At 55.9% G+C, this 16,543-nt stretch overlaps 1 protein-coding gene across 2 annotated transcripts; it reads right to left on the reverse strand.

Annotated features, from left to right (window-relative positions):
* On the reverse strand, window positions 1-16,525 carry ABCB8 (ATP binding cassette subfamily B member 8). Of its 2 annotated transcripts, XM_063099232.1 has the most exons (16): window positions 16,381-16,525; window positions 12,747-13,047; window positions 12,189-12,344; window positions 12,016-12,110; window positions 11,772-11,877; window positions 10,873-11,034; window positions 10,672-10,757; window positions 10,467-10,564; window positions 9,999-10,104; window positions 6,594-6,627; window positions 6,236-6,372; window positions 5,962-6,056; window positions 5,614-5,747; window positions 4,753-4,900; window positions 3,075-3,325; window positions 1-2,513 (listed from the first exon to the last, which is right to left on the reverse strand). In XM_063099232.1, exons 1-16 carry the CDS (start codon window positions 16,473-16,475, stop codon window positions 2,373-2,375), a joined length of 2,145 nt encoding a protein of 714 aa, XP_062955302.1. In that variant the 5' UTR covers window positions 16,476-16,525; the 3' UTR covers window positions 1-2,372. The 2 variants fall into 2 exon arrangements, with proteins under 2 accessions (XP_062955302.1, XP_062955303.1); XM_063099233.1 differs by lacking the exon at window positions 12,747-13,047 and having other exon boundaries at window positions 16,381-16,524.
* Window positions 16,526-16,543: the final 18 nt, after the last annotated feature.

A 16,543-nucleotide genomic window follows, 5' to 3' on the forward strand; every position in this document is an offset into this window, starting at 1 on the left:
TTAATTTATTTACTTAAGTTTATTTCTATTCCATCTCTATCCAAAAAGCATTTGAGGCTGCCAGGCTCATTTTGGTGGCTTTTGGCCATTGGTGGTATAAACAGTTCCACCAACCAAACACAATCACACTGTGCTGCACCTGCCTGTCCACCTGCCCGTCTTCCTGACAAGGCCACAAGCTTTGTGGGGACAGGGGCCATCCTCACTCCCCAGTGTAGTCTCAGTGACCTATGATAGGTGCTTAATAAATATATACTTTGGAAGGATTGAGTGAATAACATGGTATGACATGTCACAGATGTGACAACTTTCCAAGGCTACGGCATTATGATTTTTAAGTACTTGACCATAGATTATCCCGTCTAAACTTTTTTTTTTCTTTAAAGATGACCGGTAAGGGGATCTTAACCCTTGACTTGGTGTTGTCAGCACCCCACTCTCCCAAGTGAGCCACGGGCCAGCCCTATCCCATTAAAACAGACTTTCAAGAGCAAGCACAGCCACGCTTCTGTCTCTGCTGAGTAGCTGGCGGAGCCCAGGCTGAGGAACGTTGCTCAGGGAGATGCAGGCGGCGTGGCTCCTTGAGCTGTATTGGCGGTGGGTTCTACTACTTCCCTCCTGGCTGGGAGGGGTGGAAGAGGCTGAATTCGGAGAAGCCACCCTGGAGATGTAAGGAGACCTAGAATCTGGTGTCAGTAGGCATCTAGGGAGCCTGGTAGCTGGGCGGGTGAAGCAGGAGCTGCCTTGGCTGGCTGCCCCATGAGGGACGGGTCAGGCAGACAAGCAGGGCCTCTGGCCCCACAGAAGGCGGAGGCCCTGCTCTGGGCTGCACTGGGGTGGGGTGGGGGGGGTTAGCGGGAAGTCCCTGGGAGCCAGCCCAGGCTCTGCTCCTGCTGCCCTGAGATGCAGCCTCTGATCAGCCAGTAAGCAGGATATCAAACAAGGGTGCTGTGGCCCTGGAATTTTTGGGTGGTTTGTCCCCAAAGTACATCTGGTCCTCACCCATCCTCTCAAGAGGCTGTGAATCCCACCTGGCTCCTGCACTCAACCTGAGCCGCTGCTGCCTCTTCCAGGCTGGCCTCCCAGCAGCCGTGTCCACTCCATCTGCACACTGCTGCCACCACCCCCAGAAAGATGGCACTGCCTTTCTTTGTCACAGAATGAATCCAAAATGCTGGGCTGGCTGTGAAGGTGCAGCATGGGCACCCCCTCTTCCCCTGCCTGGAGAGCAGGGCTCCGTGGAGTCCCACAGCCTGGACATGACTGGATGGGGGAAGGTGCACAGTGGGAAGTGGCATGGACATCCCCAAGGCTAGAGGCCACTGGCCCTAGGAGTAGGTGAGGAGGGCTGGTGCATCTGCAGCCACACAGACACATGAGGTCCTGATGAGTGTTTAGTCCAAGGGCCTTTCTCATGTGCCTTTCCAGGCCCCTCAGAAGCCACCTAGAGCCCAGCTCTGCCTCCTTCACAGCTTTGGGACCACAGGCTCATGCTACTCGGGCTGTCTCCTCAGCCCGTTTCAAGGTAGGCTCCAGTCCCACCTTCTCCACATGCATCTTGGACCACTCTAGGGAGGCTGGTCTGACAGCACTGCTCCTCGATTGATTTCGCATTAACTGCTCCCTGTTGTTTTTTTGTTAGCACTATAGTCCTGCAGCAAGAGTTCTGGGTCCCTCCTCTGTGTCCTTCATATCTGGGTGCTCTCAGTGTGGTGGGGAGGTTGGCCCACACTCTCCCTGGGTGAAAGCTTGGGAGCACAAGGCAGGGCGAGTGGCAGGCAGCCAGGCAGGCTAGGTGCTTCTTGAGGGAATGGGCCACTGTGCACCCAGCCCCCCTACCCGGACTCTACACCTGGGCCCTGTTAGGCATCTGGCCCCTTGGAAGAAGTGAGGAGGTGAAATCTAGGGATCAGGACTGTTAATGGGGTAGGGAGAACGGAGGAAGGTTGTTTAGAAGATGGGACTGTGGGCTTGAGGGTGGGCCGAGGGTTGGGCTCCTTCTCACAGGGTTCAGAGAGGCAGGGAGACGCAGGAGTGTACGAGTCAGGCCCCGCCTAGGGAAGTGAGGTCCTAGCAAGGGTGGGGAAGAGCATTGGTCTGGATTTCCAGGCCCACTTCTAGACCCCGATTTTTAAAAAACTCCCTGGAGCTGGGGGCCTGGATAGCATTAGGGTGTAGGAGAGAGGAGTGATCCCAACCTCCCACCAGCCCGGCCCCACGGCCTAGGCTTTACTGTGTCACTGTGAGCAGGGGCGGGGGAGCAGCCCCAGCATCTGAAGCCCCAGCACGCTGGCCCTGGGGCTCAGTCTCTGTTGAGCTCCCCCCACTGCTGAGTCCTGGCTCTGACACTGATGTATGGCAATGACCCACTCTCAGGGCTTGTGTTGGCGGTTCCTGGGGCCTTTCGGCTTCTCCGGAGCTGCAGCCGACATCAGCGGTGCGTCCAGGGCCTGCCTCCGGATGAGCTCCGCATAGAGCCCGCCTTTCCGCAGGAGCTCTTCGTGGGTCCCGGCCTGACATGGGAAGGAGGGCAAGTGGTCACTCCCACCTGGCACAGGATTCGGAGCACCAAGAGGCTGAGCTGCTTTATCAGCCACTGGGCTCATGTCACTTCAGCCACTGTCCCATCTGAGGACATTCTGAAGCCACAGCCCAACCTGAAAGGAACTGGCACACAATCTTTGCTTGAATGAGTGGCTGAAGCCAACCCCCACAGCCTCTGAGGTTTGCTCCTGACTGGTGCCCGATCAGGTCTCTGGCTCTGCCTCTTCTGCACCACAGCCCTGCCCTGGGCGCCTCACCCCAGCAATCACCCTTTCCCCAGTACTTTTCCCTTTGCTCCTGGGAGCCAATGGTATAGCTATAGTGTCCCTGGGGACAGAGGAAGAAATGAGGCCCTGAGAGGCCAGAGCTCATCTAAAGGAAGCAGCTCCCGAATCTATGTGGGATGCTGCTTCCAGAATATGTCCCCAAGCCAGATCCATACACAGCTCAGCTGAACACCAGTTGCACTGGCCATGGCTGAAACCATCCCTAACCCATGGACTCCCCTGCCCCTGCAGGCCCAGACTAACCTCCCAGACACGACCATTGGCCATGACAACGATGTGGTCGGCCCCACGGACAGTGCTGAGCCGGTGGGCAATGACTAGCACGGTGCGGCCAGCGCTGGCCCGGTCCAGGGCCTCCTGCACAATCCGCTCAGACTCTGCATCCAGTGCGCTGGTGGCCTCATCCAGGATCAGCACTGTGGGCTGCTTGATGAGGGCCCGGGCGATGGCCAGGCGCTGCTTCTGGCCACCAGACAGGGTTGTGCCCCGCTCACCTGGGGAGGGAGTGGACAGGGCAGGGACCTGAAGCGATCCTCAGCTCTGCACTTGGGGTGGCCTGCAAAGGGGCCACCCCCTCTTTCAGGTCCTTCCTGAACTCCCATCTGGTCCCTCCACATACCCCACTGACCCGTCACTACATGCTCACCCTGTCCTTCTGAGGGTGGGGTGACGCCTGTCAGCTCCCCAGTCTCACATCCCTCGGCAAATGAGTGCATGCACTCACACAAAGTAACAGAAGTCATGCAGGAAGCAGGGCTCATCGCACACTGGAGGAGTTACCCCTTCCCTGCCATGGCAGGGCCTCAGAGCCAGGACAGCCCCTTCTGTGCCCTGTGCCTGCAAGTCCAGCTCCCTTCCTGGCCTTCAGGTTTCTGCAGCTATGGAGAGCATCCAGCACCCAAACGTGGGCTCCCAGAGTGTGAGGACTCCAGGCAAAGTGGGATTCAAAGCCCAGCGAGGACAGCAGAAGTGGCAGTCTGGGAGCCAGAAAGGTCCTCAAGGCCACAGCAGGGTCACGGATCAGCAGGGGTAGCAACCCTGAGAAGCCCCAGATGAGCAGGGAGTGTGCTAGGATCTGAAGTACAAGGAAAGAGCCACCCAGGAGAGGTGTGGGAGAGCCCCAGTCACGACAGTGTGCAATGTGAACAGTGTGTAGTGCAGCTGCATTGGCAATGTGGGATAGGAGGGACAAGCCAGAGCCAGCGGGCACGACTCAGGAGCTCAGTTAGACTGAAAAGAGTTGAGAACCCCAGATAGTCCTGCATCCTAAGAAGGCTGTGATGTTCTGCAACAGAGGTGAGACACTGGATGATAAACACGGCCCTAAAGGTCAAAAAAAGACCTCTGAGATAAACACGTAAAGCTGCAAGCGGCCACATGAACATTCTACAGAGTGATGCTGCACACTCCAGTGTTCCAGAATCACCAGAGTCCTCTCCTGGGAAGTCAGAAGAGAGACCTGCTCAACCAAACCAACCCCTGTGATGAGTGTGGAGACGCCTTTAAAGAACAGAAGAACAGGAATGAAACAGGCGCAGGAGAGAGACAGCAGTTACAGGAGATAATCTCCCACTTCTTTTTGGTCTTGGGACATGGCGGGCCCTGGTAGGCTCTGAAGAGATTCCAAATGCCACGAATCACTTCTGTCCTGTCACTATGCTCCCTGTCATATTCTCTAACTCCTCCGGAGCCTTCCTGTCTCTGCAGCTGGCCTGGCCTGCTGTGCCTGAACCGCATGGGCCTGGACTTACCTGTCCCCCTTGGCCACGGTTCTGGTCTTCCCTGCCACGATGGCTGTCTTCCTCCCCAGCTATCCCTGCTCCCCTCAGTCCCACCAAACCATCCATGTGGCATCCTGTCCCCCATGCCTCACTATCATGGGCCCTGCAGACCAGAGCAGGACCCCATTGCTGGAACCTACCGACAACGGTGTTGTAGCCCTCGGGGAAGCTGGTGATGAACTCGTGGGCATTGGCTTCCCGTGCAGCTGCGTACACCTCCTCATCAGAAGCTTCCAGCTTTCCAAAACGGATGTTCTCCATGATGGTTGTTCCAAATAGGACTGGCTCCTGGGGGTGGAGGGACACGGAGGTGGAGACCACAGGAAACATTCTGTCTTTGCCCCAGAGCCCCAAGGGACCACTGTGTGCGTCAAGGTAGTCTATTTTGGCTGGACCAGACTTGGATCCCTTGGTGGGGTCCCAGGGAGATGTTTAAAGTCAGAAGTTCAAAGTCAGAGGCCAAGCGAGGACACAGAGTGGCGCATCAAAGGGAAAGAGAGGCTGATCTCCACCAGGGTGCAGAACTTTTGCTGGAGGTGGGAGGGGAAGGAGGCTGGGGAGCAAGGCCAGCTGGCCCAGCGGAGTGAATGGGAGGGTGAAGGGCTTTGCGTTTTGGCCTCCAGCTCTTGTGTGGCTATCCCTCGTGGGATGGTGGCATGCCCTCTTTATTCTTTGGCTTCAGAGGGAAGAGTGGGCCCTTCCTGGGTTGGGCCACGGGTCCTCGCTTAGTGGTGGCTGCCAGCAGTTCCAGCAATAGTGCTGTGGGCTCTCTAAACCTCCTGGACGCTACAGGCTTCGCAGAAAATCCCAGGGGCCCTACCACCCCTACTTGCTTAGACTGCTCTGAATAGGGAGCATGTGAAACAGGCCAGAGGCCTCCTGAGAGCAGTGGGATGCGGAGCTGGGAAGGAAAGAAAAGGCCTAGAGGAGGAGAGCAGGGCCAAGGAGGAAGGAGAGCGGCTGAGGTGAGGACCCCCGGCCACGTGGGCCTCTGCCCACACCTGGCTGATGAAGCCGACAACCTGGCCCCGGAGCCACGAGAGGTCGAGGGTGCGCAGGTCCCGCCCGTCCAGCATCACCACGCCTGCTGTGGGGTCGTAGAAGCGCTCCAGCAGGGAAGCCACAGTGGTCTTTCCTGGGGAGTTAGAAGTGTGAGGGAGGGAGATGAGGGTTTCTGGAGACTGTCCTAGGAAAGATGGACCCTTGTGGCAGTGGAGAGAGAACCCCACCCCCAGCCCAGGGAGGGGTGGGGCAGCTGCCAAGGGCAGGGCTCACTGCTCGCAGACCTGCTCTGAGCGGCTGCCAGGGGAGGGCCAGGGGGTGGGGAGAGGGTGGTGGGCTCCCCTTACCTCCCCCAGACTGGCCCACGAGAGCCACGATCTTGCCAGGAGGCAGCGTCAGAGTGAAATCTTTGAGCACTTCAAAGCCAGGGCGGCAGGGGTAGCTGGGAGGAGCCAAGAGAGCCCCAGTCAGACCAGGCCCCAGGCCCCCTGCTGCCCTGTTCTCTCCTGAAGTCTCACCATGGCCCTTGATGGGGCTGGCACTAAGCTAGACCTCCCCACCACTACCCCTGCAGTCCTCGGCCTAGAAAGGCCTGTCCTGCGCCTGACCACCAACACTGACCTGAAGCAGACGTCTTGGAATGTGATGGAGCCACGGAGGTGCTCCCTGGGGATGTAGCAGCCCCCAGACAATGGGATACAGGGGCTCTGGGCCATGTACTCAAAGACACGGGTGCCTGCACTGAGCCCCCGCACCACCTGCAGGAGGGCATTCAGAGTCTGCAGTGAGGTGGCAGCGAGGCTCACCTTCTGAGCTCCACATGGCAGGCTGTGGTCCTGGGCTCAATGCTCCTGCTTCCCCCCACAACAACCAGTCATCAGGCAGAGCCCGCAGCAGCACACAGGTGATGCTGGCAACTGACGGGACTCCAGCCCAGACCTGACTGTCCACAGCTTGGCCCCCAACCCCAGCTGCTCACCTGACCAAACAGGATGGAGAGGTTGGCCATGGACCTGCAAGGAGGAAGACATGGCAGATGAGGCCAGGAATAGGTGGCCTGAAGCCAACCACAGAGAACGCTCCTGAAATAGGGACTGCAGGAGCCCTGGGATCTGGCCACACTAGAATGCTGAGCCTCGGGCCCCTCCTTGGCCAGATGAGGACGATAGCTATTTATCAATCCACCACAGGATCTGGAGAGGAGGGGGCTGTGGAAGTGGCTGCAGACTGAAGGTACGGGCCTCAGTGGGGTGGCCTGCAGGGGCAGCCAGCTCACAGCACGCAGGGATGACATCAACTGACCCCATGTACACAGAGGTCAAGGTTGTGTGGCCCACCGTGGGAGATCAGGTCTAATGCTACCGACTCCTGGGGAAGTAATGACTTACATTCAAATTAAGGTGGAAAACTGATGTTAAATCATTTCAGAGAAAGAAGAAAACAGAAGATACTGGGCCACAAGGGAGAACTCTTGGGAGACCCCAAAACAAATACCCCGAGAAGATTTTTATCGTGGGCTTGTCCTGCAGGTGCACATGTGTGGACAGTCATGGCAGGGCTGGGGGAGGGCGGGTCGGTCCCAGGAGGCTGGGGAAGAGGATGAGTCAACTGGTCCTTAGTCACTGGTCCATGACCGGCCTGGCCACCCCGTGACAGGATGTGTATCTGCCATTGTGGGTAAAGGGTCCTCTCTTGAAAAAGAGGAAAGACTGATTCTCCAGCAATCCTTGGGCTGCAGGACTCACGTCCTCCAGCATGGGGTGGGGGGTGGGAGGAGCCCCAAAGACCACACAGAAGCGATTCTGGCAGGCTTGGGGCAATCGGCACTTGCCGAAGGCCACAGGGTGGCAGCGCACAGGAAGAGCCAACCCAGTGAGCTATCGGTTGCTGAGAAGGGGGACATTCTCCACGAGAGATCTGGAAGCCATTAGGGCCTGGCAAAGAGGCTGGGCAGCAAATGAAATCCAAAACACACATGACTCATTAATGTGTGATAACCTGCTCTCAGAAATGCTGCAGGATGCAGGCATCAGGCCCATTCCCACTGGGGCCCAGCCCTGGGCTCTGATGAGGTGCCTGGCCCTGACTGTTGTCTGTCTGGGAACCTCCCCATCCCCATCGAGAACACTTAAGATGGGTTCCCAAGGCTGGGGCTGCCTGGCGTAGGCAGGGCTGTCCTGTCCTACCCGACTCTGCACACCCCCGCCTGGACCCCAGCATTGACACATGCACCCTTGGCTTAACTGGCAGGACCCAGGAGCAAACACTCCAGTGCTTGAATACAGTAAGACCCAATTCCTGCAGGTAGGTGGGGCAGAGTCTCCATGTGGGCAGGGAAAGAGGGACCCCCAAAAGGGTGCACCTAGGGCCTGTGAGTAGCCAGTGAGGGAGATGGTGCAGACCAGCTCCTGGGTGTTCTTGCGTCTTATAGTAAAATTCTGTTAAAGGGCTAGCAGTGCAGGGCAGGTAAGGAAGGAGTCTGTACTCAGGCCATGGAGGGGAGTGAGGCCCGAGGGGGGAGGGCCAGGCTGGGCAGTGCAGTGGCCCTCCCCGCAGGAGCCTATCCTGCTGCTGCCCACCGTGGAGGGCTGAGAGGGGATGTCACAAAGGGAGCCAGTGGGTTTCTTATGGGTCCTCAGGACTAAGATGATTGTCCTGCTCAGAGGCCAGAGCTTGATGGGGTGGATTGGAGGGAACTGGGCCAGCAGGAGTGGTGGGGGGCACAGCAGAGGACTCACCCCAAGCCCCAGCTCTACCATGACCAGAGCACCTTCGTCCCAAAGCCACCAGGAACAGTTCCTGGGTTGGAAGGGGGATGAAGCTGCCCATGAGACTTGAGCCCAGGACCAGAGAGTGTCTGAATGTGCCCAGGTTAGGGAGCATTGAGCAGAAACGCGGCCGAGGATAGCGTCGGTGCAGCTGCACAAATGGGGGGACATGGTCTTTGTGGAATGCTGGGGTTGGGGCCAAGGGAAGGGGTTTCTCTGTCTGGGGTGGGAACAGGACTCTGTCCTACCTGCCGTCTCTTGGCTGGCCTCACTTTACACAGGACAACAATCAGGTGACATACACAGAGCAAGGATGCGAGAACCATCAAGACCAGGAGCGGTCACTCTGGAGGGAGAGCTGGGGACAATGGGGGAAGGCCACATAGGCACTGGGACCATTTTCTACTTTCTTTTTTTTTTTTTAAAAAAAGATGACCAGTAAGGAGGTTTTAACCCTTGATTTGGTGTTGTCAGCACCACGCTCTCCCAAGTGAGCTGCGGGCCGGCCCTTACTTTCTACTTTCTTGACGTGGTTGGTGGTAACATAGGTCTTTGCTCTTTAATTATTTATTACAGGATATTCTCTCTTCAGTTACTTATCGTAATGTACAGTTATGTTTATGTATTTTTATATACTTGCTCTGTGTGGGGGAAGCAAAGTGAAAAATGGCAGCAGGAACTGCCTGTGCTGAGCTTGGAAAGAGAAGGGAAGGGGAGACCTGCCTTGGACTGTGTTGTGGCCACGTCAGCTGAGGGCTCTGGGCTGCCCTACGGGCAGGTGGGGCCCAGCTGAGCAGGCAGTTCCAGCTCAGCAACAAGCAACTAGCTATAAGGGGGGACTCGTAGGGGCACGGGTCGGGGTCTCATCCCTGGAAATGGTCAGGCAGGAGATGAGGGGCCAGCTGTTAAAAGGCTTGTCAAGGATGGTCTAACCATACATGGAATATCACTCAGCCTTAAAAAGGAAGAAAATTCTGACACATGCTACAACATGAAGGAAACTTGAGGACACTATGCTCAGTGAAATAAGCCAGTCACAAAAGACCAAATACTACTTGATTCCACTTCTCTGAGGTATGTAAGCATGGTCAGATTCTTAGAAACAGCAAGTAGAATGGTGGTTGCCAGGGGCTTGGGGTAGGGAGTTGGTGGTGAGTGTTTAATGGGGACAGAGTTTCACTTCTGCAACATAAAGAGGTCTGGAGATGGACGGTGGTGACGGTCACACAACATCATGAGTGTACTTAACACTATTGAACTGTACACCTAAAAATGGTTAAGATGGTAAATTTTATGCTGTGTGTTTATTACCATAATGAAAAGTTGAAAAAAAAAAAAAAAGCTTGTTAAGGAAACCTCTGAGTTGTTTGGAAGGCTGAAGATGACCACTGCATTCCTGAGTGCAAGTCCAATCAACTGGCCTGGAGGTTGTGAGGACCCTGTGGGGCTCTTGAGGAAGGTGTGGGGGTCCCTCTCCAGGACTGTGCTTCCCTGGGGTGGCTGGGAAGTCCTAGGACTGCACAGCAGTGCCCCCAAACAACCTGGCACCCCTGTCCCTGACCCAGCAGGGCTCTGGAGGGTGGCAAGGGGCTCTTCAGGGATGGGCCCCCACTTACCTCTGCACTGTCTGGGAGGCCACAAGGAAGGACATGAGGTCTCCCCCTGTCAACTGCTGTCCAGCCACGAGGGAGCCCCCAATAAACAGGGTGCCCAAGACCATGCCTGCACAGAAGGGGGACAGGCAGTGAGGAAGTGGCTGGAGCGGAGGGATGAGCCCTGGCCCAAGCGTGTCCTAAGTCCTATCCTGCTCTGCCGCCAGCTGACAGGGAAAGTTAGGCAAGTCACTTGAAAGGTCTCAGCCTCAGTTACCTTGGCAGCCCTGCAGTACTCTACACGTGGCTCAGTTGGGACATTGGCCCACAGCCCCGCTGTGAACTGCACAAGTTGGCAGCGGAGCACTGGGCCATGAAGGCACTCGATAGGCATCTGAGGAGCACCGAGCAGAGGGAGACTGCCCCTCACCCCTCCCAGCCCCTCCTCAGCCCATGGACCCAAGCCCCCAGGGCGGGGACTTGCTCACTCACAGTTGAATGCGATGTTGGAAAGCCCCTGGAACAGAGCGATGCCCCTGCCCAACTCCTCTGCCTTGCAGCAACATGCCTCCAGCTCAGCTCCGTAGCGTCTGGTGAGAGAGGCCGGGTCCAGTGCTCAGGGTGCAGCTGGGCTGCTGGGCAGGGCAGGTGGGGTGGGGGAGATGGCCCTGCTTTGTGCCCCGCTCCCAGGACTCACTCCTCTTCCCGCTGCTCCATGGCGAAGGCGCGCACGGTCCGCACGTTTCCCAGGGCCTCATCTGCTACACCCGTTGCCCTGGCGATCTGCAGGGAGTGCAGGAAATGGGGGCCAGGTTGGAGATGGGGAGGACTGATAATGGGGCAGCAGGCAGAGAGAAGCGGTGGCAGGTGGTGGGAGGGACCCTGAGAATGCTGCTACCTGTTCCTGACACTGGCGAGATAATTTTCGGAGACCTGAGCCCATCAGGGTGCCAACTCCCATCAGAGCCGGTGTGGCCACCATCAGCAGCAGCGTGAGGCGTGGGGACAGCATGGACAGAGACACCAGGCAGCCAGCCACCTGGGTGCAGCTTCGCAGGCCCTGGGAAGGAAGGCAGCAGGCTATTTGTCATCAGCATCACAACCCAGGGGACTTTGCCAAGGGTCAGCTCGCTACTGCTCTGCACTCATAAGGTCAAGGCCACAGGTCTGAGCCCTGGGAGACCAAATGGCAGTCCACTGGTCATAGAATGTAACCCTTTCTTGACCAGCCAGGGCACGACTGGCACACATGAAGGGGTAAGTGAGAATGTCTACACAAGTCCCAGTTTGCTTCTCCTTCTGTTCTAGAACCTGAACAAAGAAGATGGCATGGGGGTACTGCCCAGTGACTGCTCTGGGCCAGAGTCTGGCATGATCCAGCAGCCACAGCGATGGTGGGGGTGGAAAGGGGAGGCCATTAGCACACAGCAAAGAGCCATCATGCGTGCTCAATGTGTCAGCGATCAGGGCACTCTGGGGACAAAGCAGGCCAGGTGATCTCGCTCTTGCCAGGAAGGGCTTTTGTCTGAGTCCTTGGAAAGGCTTTCTGGAGGAGGGAGGGTTTCTGAAGAGTCGAGCAGCAGCCTGTCCTGACCTTGGACACTACCTCAGTGCCTCCCTTCCACGAACTTCCGCGTTCCCTCACCCACACCCTCAGCAGATGGTGGGCGTCTGGTGGCAGCATGGGCCTTGGCTCCGGGCCCAACAGCAGGGCTGGGGCAGGGCAGGGCAGGCCTAGGGGAGTCTGCACTGGGGAGTGTGTGTGTGTGTACAGGGGGCGGCCCTGAGGCTACTGACCTGGGAGATGACAAGCTTGAAGGATGATTTAAACTCCTGCACATCAGTTGTCAATCGGCTCACCAGCTGCCCTGTCCTTTTAGCATCAAAGAAAGCAATGTCCTGTCTGGTGGTGGGACATGGCGCAGCAGGTGAGGGGAAAAAGGGAGACATGGCTTCAGGATGAGGCCCCACCCCCAGACCCTTACCCAAACCCTTTGGGGCCCATGAGTCAGCCCTGCTGTGCACCCTGCAGGAGAAGTACCGGAGCAGGGAGCTGAAGAGGGCCCTCCGCATGTCCATGGCCATGCGCTCACCAACATGGGACAGCAACACCAGGTACCCGAAGGTCAGTAGTCCCTGTGAGAAAGGCCAGTGCACTCAGGGATGCCCAGGGTGGCTCCTCTGTATGCCACAGGCCTTCCCACCCTGCTGTACCTGGATGCCATAGAGGATAAGCAGGTGGGTGCCGAGACTCCGGGACTCTGTCATGAAGCTCCCCACATGGTCCCTTGTGTACTTGGCCACGATCTCTACCAGCTGGCCCAGGAGTAGGGGGATCTGAACATTCACCAGTGCGGCACCCAAGGCCAGCTGGAATCGGGGGTAGACAGAGAGGCAGATGTCCAGAGAGGGGGAGCCACACTCTTCTCATCCCCAGCCCTGACCTTGGCCCTTCCTCTTCCACTATGGAGCCTTGTTCTTGTCTATGCTGTGGCTGCTCGTGTGGACACACTAGTGCCTCTCTGAGTTAAAGCCTAGCCTTCCAGTCCCTGTGTACCCTCGCACCCTGCAAACCCAGCTGCCCTGTGCAGATTCTCCTGGTATCCCTTGGACCCCAGGTCCCCAGAACAGCCCTTGCTACTCCTACAAGGTCTCCTTTGAGACACAATGAGGCAGGAATGCTGTTCCTGTGCAGCTCTGGCTCAGGGATTCTGCAGATTCCTTCCTGGGTCCTTCCCTGTCCCCAGTATGGAGGAGCAGGGAAAGCCTCACCACGATGGCTACCCCCAGGACCAGCAGGTGGGGGCGCAGAAACTGCCAGAAGAGCTCCCAGTTAAAGTAGGAGTCCACGACATGGGGCCTGGCGTAGGCAGGAAGGGCCTCTTCTGCCTCACACAGGGCCACAAGGCAGAGGCGGGGACGCTTGCTCAGAACCATGGAGCCTAGCAGGGCTCCCCCAACCCAGCACCAGGCAGAGGGGCTCCGGCTGGGGGCTGGCGGAGCTCGAGGGAGGCAGGCGCGGAGCTGGGCCATGGCCTTGAGGAGGGAGGAGCTGTGGCGGCCATCAGAGTACCTGCAGGGAGAGAGTGAACCATGAACCATGGCGCTTCTGGAGAGCAGCATCTCCTCTTTTTTTTTTTTTTTTTTATAAAAATATAAAACCAAACCCATGGCCTTGGTGTTATCAGCCCCACACTCTCCCGAGTGAGCCATGGGCCAGCTCAGCATCTCCTCTTCTTTCAGGCCCGCCACCCTGCCTTGCTCAGGGTTGTTCTTAAGCAACTTCAGTGTCTAAGACAAATGTACACATGCAAAGTCACTGAGGAATGAGACAGCCGAGCACAGAATGAGGTTTTAAGCATTATCACAGACAGCACCCAGCCAGCCAGGCCCTCTTGGCCTCCAGAGGTGCTGACCCCAAAGTCAGAGACGATCTCCAATTCACACTTGCATAATCCCAGCATGCCAGGGCTGGAGGATGGCTGGTCCACAGCACAGCTTTGGCAGACAGGGATGCAGGAGTCTTCAGCAAAGGAGGCTCAAGAGCTGGTGGGAGAGGCGAGTGCCTGTGCCCTGAGACTGCTCACGGTGCAGACGCAGCCAGCCTTACCAAGGTGACAGCTATTCCCATGGGACATATGAACAAAATCACACAGAACTGAGAGCTGAAACAATCTGTCCACAAGCTGCAGAACTGGGACAAGAGGGGAACTCTGCTGTCTGATTCCAGAATCCAGCTTGTTCTCCTCTGCCTTCTGTGACGAGCCCAAGACTATGTGTGGCAGGGCCAGGACTGGACCTGAGTCTTCTGACTTAGATGCCCCATCACCCTACATCTCTCCTAGCCTGGGGTGCCCTGTGTGACAACACATAAGGGGAAAGGGCGACACGCTCCCTTGCCACTGGCTGAAGGAAGAAACAAACAAACAAAAATTCAAATACCTTGGGCTGGCCCATGGCTCACTCGGGAGAGTGTGGTGCTGATAATACCAAGGCCATGGGTTCGGATCCCATATAGGGATGGCTGGTTGGCTCACTGGGTGAGCGTGGTGCTGACAACACCAAGTCAAGGGTTAAGATCCCCTTACTGGTCATCTTTTTAAAAAAAAAAAAAATTCAAATAACTTGTCTTAGGCTAAGTACCTTCATTTTCCCTCAGTTGCCATATCTATACAATGGTAACATAGACTCAACTGTTCAAGACATTTTGGAAGCTACTGTGTGCAGGTGCTGTGCTCGGAGGTGCAGGGCGTACTGAGGTGAACCAGACAGCCAAAGAAACTACCCTCGCGGTCGCCACGCTCCAGCGAGGGAAGACAACTAGTTAACGGGGAATTGCAGGCACACTGAGAGCACGGAGCAGGAGCTACTCTCCTCCAGAGGGTCAGCAAAGGCCTTCCAGATGAAGCCTGAGGGGGAACAGGAGCCGGCCAGGTGTGGGGGTGGGGGAGCTCTAGGCAGAGGGAAAGCATGCTTGAGTGTTTGCAGTAAGAAGGGATGAAGACAAGTTTCAAGAATAGTATGGCTGAAGCCTGGCGAACAAGGGAGAGGAGACCCGAGGTGTGGGGAGGGGGCAGTCATTCCAGTCCATGTAAAGCACCCGGACTTGAGAGGGCAACAGGACCATTTGTGGTTTTGAGGCTGGGGTATGACATAATCAGATTTGCATTTTAAAGATCACAGCAAAGGGGAATGGGCTGTAGGGGGACAGGACTGGCCATAGGGAAGCCCATTAGAAGCAGAAGTTATCTGGCTAAGAGGGTATGGTGGGATGCTCAAAGACCCAAATGAGATTAGTGATGGGAAGGGCTTAAAAAAAAAAAGCATACAGTGTGAATTTTTCCCTTTACCATCATGTTCTTTCATGTTCCCAGACCCTTCCAACTGCAGACTGCATCCCACCCTCCCCTTGCTTTTAGGGAAGCCTGTGCTTCTTGCTACCTCTGTATGATGCCTCCCCCCAACCCTTTCCCCCTACTTGGTTTTTATGTCTTGTTTTCCACTGTGTGCTTAGGTCTATTCTAAATCTTAGATAGAGATGCTCACTCTCCTTCTGCCCGGTGTAATTGTCCAATTTTCGCATTAGAATATGTGTTCCTGAAAGGCAGGAAGCTATATCTTTTGTTTGCTGCACTTAGCAGAGCTCTGTTACATAATATTATGTTCAGCAAATGTTTATGTTTGTTGAGCACACACATGCCCTTCTTAGAGAGGCAGAACAATCTGACCTGACTACTGCAGTGTTTTGCAAATGGTAAGACCTTCTTGCCAGCAGCAAGAAATACATTTTACACTGAAACCCAGTATAACAAACATATATATGCCACACCAACTTGAAATACTTCACAAAACAATACTTCCCTCAATTTTTAACAAATGTTCTGATATTTTCAATTATATTCACTTTTACATGGTCCTGACCCACTGAATTCATTTCATGATCTATTCAAAAACACTGACTAATGAGAGCACATATACTCGAATATTATTTGATGTCTTTCTCTTCGTTTCTCTCTGGTTTAAATAATATCAACATCCTTACTCTTCCTGAGGACTGTTTTCAAAACCTTTTAATAATTTACCATGTCCACTTTCCAGCTTTTCTCATCTTCTCCAATCTGAGAGTCTACGAATGGCATGGTCATTGCCAAGAACTAATGGATTCCTTGCCAGCACCAGTAAGTCTAGCTCCAGCGGGCCCCAGCTCTTGCACTCCATCAATCAGATGGGCTTTCCAAACAACACGTCTCCACATCCACCCGCCCTTGGGAATCTTTTGCCTGTTTGGCCCTCAGGTCATATGCTCTAGCCTTGGAAGAAAATAAGCCCCTTCTCATACAGCATTTACATTCGAGTTGTAGGTTCAGGGTCCTTGTCTGTTTTCCACCTGTCTGTCTCTCTGGACCAAGGTTTGCAGTGCTTTGCCAAGAACAAACATGCACGAGTTATTAGATTGACTCTTTATCCGTGCTGAACGTCTCCAGCTCCAGGAACCATGTTTGTTCCGCTCACTTTGAATCCTGGGAGCACCACAGATACTAAATGTCTCTCAACACTAATAATTTTTGTCCAAATCTCCGGATCGATTCTAAGAGGGAAGACGAAGGCCGGGAATGGCGCCCCCTGGTGGGCAGTGAGGCCTGGGCGTGGTCACTGACACTGAGTGTCCCCATCGTCCAGCCTACACACGGACACAGACGCGCTGAGCCTCCTGCTGGCACCTGGACCGTCACAATAAATAATTGAGGCCAGTTCCCCGGGGGGTGACATTCCACCTCGGGCCGGGCTGGCCTACAACTCCCAGCAGGCTCCGCGTGAGCCTGGGGACTCCATCTCCCGGCAGGCCCGGCAATGACCTGCCGGCCGGTCAATGGCCCGCACTCCGAGTAGGTTTGTCCCTGTTTACCTGACGGCCGAGAAAGTCTGGAAGCGGAGGGGTAGTAGCGGCCTGCCTGGGACAGGGCCTCCCCGAATCCCGACCCGAAATAAGTGCACCAACATGCTGGGGCGGGAAAACAGGAGCAGCCGGCAACGGCAGTTTCACCCTCATCCCACTGAGGGCTCCATAT

The sequence above is a fragment of the Cynocephalus volans genome, chromosome 6 (genome assembly GCF_027409185.1).
Source record: "Cynocephalus volans isolate mCynVol1 chromosome 6, mCynVol1.pri, whole genome shotgun sequence".
In the NCBI taxonomy this organism is placed as follows: domain Eukaryota; kingdom Metazoa; phylum Chordata; class Mammalia; order Dermoptera; family Cynocephalidae; genus Cynocephalus; species Cynocephalus volans.

What these genes read in the sequence shown, in the direction of transcription:
- ABCB8 (XM_063099232.1), bottom strand. Translation starts at nt 16,475, where the DNA reads ATGTTGGTGCACTTATTTCGGGTCGGGATTCGGGGAGGCCCTGTCCCA. An exon ending in CGTGGGCCAGTCTGGGGGAG is followed by an intron (nt 5,748 to 5,961) that starts GTAAGGGGAGCC and finishes CTAACTCCCCAG; the next exon opens with GAAAGACCACTGTGGCTTCC. An exon ending in GGGCTACAACACCGTTGTCG is followed by an intron (nt 3,326 to 4,752) that starts GTAGGTTCCAGC and finishes CTCCCTCCCCAG; the next exon opens with GTGAGCGGGGCACAACCCTG.